This window comes from Trematomus bernacchii, unplaced genomic scaffold, assembly GCF_902827165.1.
Source record: "Trematomus bernacchii unplaced genomic scaffold, fTreBer1.1, whole genome shotgun sequence".
Lineage (NCBI taxonomy): Eukaryota > Metazoa > Chordata > Actinopteri > Perciformes > Nototheniidae > Trematomus > Trematomus bernacchii.
Genome location: NW_022988043.1, coordinates 24760388 through 24767471, shown reverse-complemented (window position 1 = coordinate 24767471; position 7084 = coordinate 24760388). Strand labels below are relative to the sequence as shown.

Genomic DNA, 7084 nt, shown 5'->3' with positions numbered 1-7084 from the left:
AAAGATTGGATACTTAAACCAAGATGTCTTAGAACTAGTTTGACGAAAAATGCTCAACTTTAAAGCCTTTAAATTATCGTTTTTAAGTGGACAACAGAGTGAAAGGTTTGAAATGCTGCTAAGGAATTGTAATAAGTTACATTTCTGAATCTGAGAGTTTTGAAGGTCAACCTAATAATTTGCTGATCTACTGCCCTTCTCACTTGTTATTAGTAATAGTTATCTCACATTTTAGCATGAATGGTTTGAACACAACCAGCCACAGATGTTTTCACAAACAGACTTTATTTAAAAACAGTTTTCTTTAGTGCTTCAAAGTAAATCTATTGTAAACAACCTGCACTTCATCTGAAAAATTCATAATTCAGCAATTTGACCTACTTCTAAGCACAAACACAAATAACAAGACAGAACACAAAATGTCAATGAAGTCCATCAGGACATGTCTCACATGTCCTGCTTGTGTTTCAGAGGGCTGCTTCACAGTGCTTTCTTTTCCCCGTTCATTATGGTCTGGTGCTGGGCCTGCGGAAGAGGAGGAGGTTGGGCCCCTCTTCAGTGGCTTTGATGATTCTCCAGGCATCGTGGTGCATAAGGCCCTCCAGAGAGCAGCCGTTGATGGACACCACTTCATCTCCGACCTGGATCACTCCGGACAGCTCTGCAGCGCCTCCTGGTGGAGAGGACAGCAAATCAAGGTAAAGATAGAGCGTCTGAGTCAGCTCGCTAAAGAAATAAATTAGCATGTTATATTCCGGTTCCCTCGTCTCAAAGTTTTTATATTTATGTTAGTTGTGTACAGCTGAGAGTCTGGGTGGTAATGAATCCCCTAAAATAATTAACAAATCATTTTACCAGTACCACACCATGACCCTGTTATATAATATATTCACAGATCATGTTTTCATTAATAGGACTACAGGCATGCTACAGTCCACTGTGAACAGGAACACACAGCTCTAAACACTTCAATAGTTTCAAGATGAATGATTAGCTTCAAGGTGAAACACTTCAGGCCAAAACATGTTTTTTCATGCACTGCTTAGTTTGGAGCGTTGGGGCTATTATGGTTCCATAACATGTCTTCTTTCAGACTAGTACTAAGAAAACTTCAAAAATACACATTAAGGGTTGTATTTAACTAATTTTGTGTCAATTTGTCCACAATTCACTAAAAGTGAATGCCTTATTTCCATATTTAAACATTTCAGAACACTTCTAATAACAATTATAGTTTTAATGTCAGTAATGAACTGAGGAAGTTTCCTGGTGATATATATTAGTTACAACTTTTACCCTATTCACCTGTAGTCTGTACAACATTTTCACAATCCATATCTTTAAAGGCATTTTCTCCAAAATAGTGTTGACGACTCTCTCAGCAGAAATGCCTATAGCACTTACACAGCAAGCTGTCCTGTTTAATCCCTTTCTTTATTCTGAAGCTCGTTACTTACAACATATGATGTATGTGCTGATACAAAGAGACATCTGAATCCCCCCACTAACAGCCCTTGAGTCCTATACAGTATGTCAGCAAAAAAACACACATTTTGACCCTGACTTTATGCAAATGTATGAACTGAAAATGTATACAGATTAGCTTAGATCCAATAAGAAAAGGCCTCTGAGCCCTCATGGTGGGGAGGTTTCATGGTGATATCTCTAAGTTAAAGCTTTTGATCCATTACTGTGTCTGAGATGTGGAGACTTGTAGTAAAAAAGGTCACCTTTAAAGACGCGTTTGACCAGCAGAGGCCTGTCTCCCTGACTGGAGGACTTCCCCCCCTCCAGACTGAAGCCCAGGCCAGCGGAGGTCTTGTGAAGCTCCACCGTTAAAGCCCCGCCTGGACCCACATCCACCACTGAGGAGTGTTCAACAAGCACATTACAAAAGACAAACAGTTGATTAGAAGTTCCTTGCTTTCCACTTGATGACAGCTGACATGGAAACAGTGGCAGACGCCTTGTTGTTGAGGGGTATCAAATACTTTCCCTTATTATAGCCAGGCTTGGGGAGTAACAGATTACATGTAAAGAGATTATGTAATCAGGATACAAAGAAAAGGTATCTGTATTTGATACAGACATACTGAATGAATTTTCTTTATGGCTTATATTTAGGTTACTTTAAAGTGGACCTATCATGCTATATTTGAATAATATAGTGTAGGACCATACCTATATAAGGCATATTTATACTTTTTTTTTTTCAAAATACCAAACAGATCATGCATTTTAGCCATGCCTCATTTTGCTTAATTTGACATTTTTTAGATCTGTTTTAGCAAGGGCTGATTCTGTGAGAACAGCACCATCTACAGGCCTGGCATATGTACTACAGCGTCTCCAGCGCTTTCGAACGGCAATGGCCGTGGCTGTCTCCTCCTGATTGGTGGAGTTGGCCCAATAGCTGTAGCGCCACCGTCCTGACGTCAGGACAGTGTTCAAATCTGGATCAGTTTTTATCAGATCCGTTGCAGCCCCTTTTTTAGAGATTTGGGTATGGAGGAAAATAGAGAGGGTTGTGTTTTCTGACACTTAGTGAGTTCCCTGGAACACCGGGGACACATATTCATGTAGACAAGACGTACAAAAGTGCATTTTGCATGATAGGTCCCCTTTAATTCTTCTTTATTTTAAAGTACATTTATACATCTGATGAATGTATTAAGCTAACAGCATTTGTATACTATTACTGTTACTACAGTTTTGATATGAAATATTTTGGTTTCTTCTTTTCTAGGGTTACATTGTTACATACAAAAACATCTTATTGTTATTTATTTTCTCTTTTTTTGTTATTTATTGCATTGCACTAGATTTTGAGCTAATCCAAAAGTAACAGAAAGTAATCAGGTTATATTACTTTTATATTGTGATACTCAGATTAGGTTACCCACTACATTTTTTGACATGTAACCAGTTATTTTAACGGATTACATTTTGAAAGTAACCCTGACTACTGTAAATTCTATTGAAATAATGAGATCCCGCCCTTGTTGGCCATGATATGTTGACTGCAGGAATCAAACCACCAAGCCTCTAATGGTACACACTGACTTAGCAATAATATTGAGTTGAACCTAATATTTCTTATTTAAACTTAATATTATTGCTTTCAACTAACCTAATACAGTTATGTGGACTCTGTTCATTTGAATTAAAGTCACATTTCAGTTTTTTCAGGGTAACCATTGGATGAAGCCCTACCTGCTCCGGCCCCCCCGCTCCCGTTTCTGGTGGACTGCTCCGGGGTGTCAGAGCTCAGCTCACCGTCCTCATCTCTCCAAATGACCACTAAGGCTTGCATGGACAGTCTGGCTTGATGAAGGCAGGACACAGTCTCTCCGTGGGTCTTACCCCCCAGACTAATGCCATTAATGGATAAAATGCTGTCCCCTCTCTGGATGGTGCCTTCGAGGCTCGCTGTGCCTTTAGTGAAGACCCGATGAACCTGCACACAAAGGTAAGTGTTATATAATCCCAGCTCCATCCCACAATTCACCTTGTTTACACTTCCTAATTATTTAACGCCTGAGCCCTTTTTGTTAATCTGATCAACCATTCAACAGCCTCATGCCTGAATAAGTCCCGCGGTACCTTTTGCACACAAGTCAGGACGAAACACTTATCTGAATGAAGTTCAACACGCACAGAAGAGACGTTGTTTTTAATGTAGCACCCCAATCATTATCTCTTATGCAAAAAAGAAACCATGAAACTCCAAAAGAAAACAACATTGTACAACAACAGCAATAACCAGATCTGCACATCCTCTCTTTATCTTCAGTGTTCATTCATGCCAACTGTGATGAATGAATATCCAGCAACAGTCTTTACAACAGCATGAGAGCAAATACACAGTCACAACTTAACATCCTGTCCAGACATTCTTCAGCATGTTTAAAACAGGCAGCAGAGTTCCCTCTCAGAGAAAACTTCCCCAGAACAAATAATGGTGGTGGTGAAAAATACCTTCAACTGATTTATTGAAGGTATTCAGCTTGATCAATGTTACTTATTTCATGTCAGAAAAGAGCTTCAGATGGTTTTCTTAATCCCTAGATAGGAAGAAAATTATCAAAAAAGGAAATTGGACGACACTTTTTTTACTCAGGTCCCAGGAGGATATATACTATTTTATAATGTAATATTGTTATTACTGGCTGCTACCTTTTTGCACTAATTAAAACCTTAACCACACTGTTGTAAAATAGGACCGAGCAATATATACGTTTCACTACTGTTATTACTGGCTGCTACTTCATTACCTTTAAATATTAGTTTTTGTCTCAATCTGCACTGTCCCCTTTGCTGTAATCAACCCCCCCGCTGTGGGGGGAATACATGACTTCTGTTTTCTGAAGAGCTGCTACTGTCATTTTTCCAGTACCTAAGAGGATCTAAACAAACACATTTCATAAAAGAGAGACCGGAGCATAGCTGACAGAAAGAAAAACAACTAAAGTGCAAATACAGCTTGTGCATTAGTTCTGTACATCAAATCTGCACTGTTAGTAGCAATGACTTGGACCTGCACTCACACATGTCAGCACTGGTCTGTTTCTCATTCTCACTGTGTTGCTGCTTTAACTCCTACTAACTACTTTGTAGAATAAGATCATTAACACAAAATAAAAGTCAACTAATACAATATTATATATGATCATAGCTAAAGTAGTGCAACATTGAAGTGCCCTGAGCCTGTTTTTCAGGTTTCAGGCTCGAAAATGACATGCCCAGAACAAATGACTATAACTTCACTTCTAAAAGGGTTAAATTAATAATCTTTCTTCTCAAAGCAAGGTTACATCTGTGAGTTGGATGTAGAAGTGTCAGAATCAATATAGATGTTTCTGTGTCAGAGTAAATTCAGATGGAACATTGTAAAAAAAGGTAAATTCTTACCTCCGCCTAAAAAAAAACCCATTACTTATAGTGAAAACCACCCTTGAATGATGGGATGGTAGACTAAAAGCTTTAGGAATCCAAACTACAACATATAATAAGTACCCTGTATCAAGATTGATGCAAAACAAGTGACATTTGACCTCTTTAGAGAGATTTATAAAAATAAAAATAATATGAAATCTCCGTTTTTTACATAAAAATGCAATGATGGATTATCAGTAATCCTTTCAAAGTGACACAGACACATTGGATTAACCTATGGATTAACCTTCAGCGGCGTTTTTATCATTTTAATGCCATTGAACACGACTATTGATCAGAATAACAGCTAATTTGAGACGATTTCCCGTGAATGTTCCGTAATTCACGTGTTGTGACGTCTGTGTTTGCTTCCCCTGTCACGAGTTCTGATCGCTCAGTGATTATACTTATACCTATAGAATCTGTGGAATATCAGCTTTAATTTGGTATCTTGTTTTTGCAGTTACGATAAGTAATTAGGGTATTTTTACCTTGAATTCTGTGGTAAGTGTGTTAGCATTTTTTCGCTCAGGGCTCATTTAGACGCTTCTTGTGAGACTTGTGTTTTGTTTCGGTAAAAATGGTTCGTATTGTCAGTTAGCTGAGTTTCTTCCCGTTAAATGGGTATGACACATTAATAGGTTTTTAAATAATAAGAAGCCCTGAGACACAGTTTCGTGAAAAAACACCCTACTGCCCCCTGTACAGGGGGCTCTAGGGCTTAACAGGTTAAAAGCAATAATTATAATACAATAACTGAATATATATGGTGCTCCAATGGCCCATTCTGCAGAATGAGTACTCATTATACAAATAAATGATCTGAGTACTTCTTCCATCTCTGGTAATATGCAGATAGATATTGAACAGTGCGTTCCTCATCACTGTACTCACTGTAATGGCCTTCTGCTCCAGGTCCACTCCACCAGCGATACTGAAACCCAGCCCCGAGCCCTCCTCCTTACTCAGGACCACCAGGTGAGTGTTATCATGGACCTGCAGAGCCAATCACACGGTGAGCAGGACTAAACTATGTGGAACCTGTAAGATGTTACTGCATGTGAAACAGACAGTGGTGTAAAGAAACTAAGTACTGTACTTACATACAATTTTGAGGTACGTGTACTTTACTTGAGTATTTCAGTTTTTTGCTACTTTGTACTTCTACCCCACTATAAGTCAAAGGTAAATGGTGTACTTTTACTCCACTACATGAATTTAATCCCTTTAGTTACTTTACAGATCTGGATGAATGATGTGAAATATAATCAAGTGTTAAATCAGACTTTAGTTCCACCTGGAGTAAATTCACAAGCTACCCTGCAGTATACAAAGTCATTCAAACTAGCTGCACCTTTACCAGCTTTGAGAACACTTTCATGATCAATCATTATAAAACATATCATATATATTATTCTGAAACATTTGCACATGGACTACTTTTACTTTTGTTACTCTAAGTGTTCTGAGATGCTAATGCTCTTGTACTTTTACTTGATTAACATTTTGAATGCTAAACAGATGTGTGTTTGCAGTAGTGTTACCTGGGGGAGCCCCTCAGCCTCCTGCAGCAGGGCCGACACGTATGATCTGAGCGGGGGGGGGGGCAGCAGGCTCTGCAGCTTACACCGACGCTCAGGAGACGAGGACAGCTCCTTTAAACTGCACACCAAACCATATTCATATTTAAACAACTTGCCTCTGACTTCAAACATGATTTTAGAAGATTGAGTAGTTCCCAGAGTCCGCAAAACTAGATCAGGAGACAGAGCGTTCAGCTCCCTCTCGCTGGAACCAACTTCCTGTTTTTATTAGGGAGGCAGAAAGTGTCCAAAATGTTTAGAATGTGTTGAAGACTTCCCTGTTTAATAAAACAGAACAAATACATATTTGACACTGTCATGTTTGCTAATCTGTAAAGCCCACTGAGACGAACGTGTTTTGTGACATTGTGCTAAATAAACAAACTTTGATTTGATTTGAGTAGAAGTCATGAAAATAAAAGGTTTTTCTTTGTCTCCATCCTCAAGACGCCCCGAAACCTCTTGAGTATAAGCAGTAGAACAATCACATTTCTGCTTTCGACATTTCTTTATTCTTAAAATGCAAATTTGACGACTGTGATTTCTTCCTGCATGGCATTTGAACT

At 38.7% G+C, this 7084-nt stretch overlaps 1 protein-coding gene across 1 annotated transcript in view; it reads right to left on the bottom strand.

Annotated features, from left to right (window-relative positions):
- Positions 1 to 266: 266 nt before the first annotated feature.
- pdzd2 (PDZ domain containing 2) overlaps positions 267 to 7084 on the bottom strand; it is a 111394-nt gene continuing 104576 nt past the window's right edge. The window contains 5 exon segments of the mRNA XM_034118627.1: positions 267 to 673; positions 1731 to 1865; positions 3214 to 3457; positions 5830 to 5931; positions 6480 to 6597. Of these exon segments, the coding sequence (XP_033974518.1) occupies positions 507 to 673; positions 1731 to 1865; positions 3214 to 3457; positions 5830 to 5931; positions 6480 to 6597 (766 nt within the window). The 3' untranslated portion in view covers positions 267 to 506.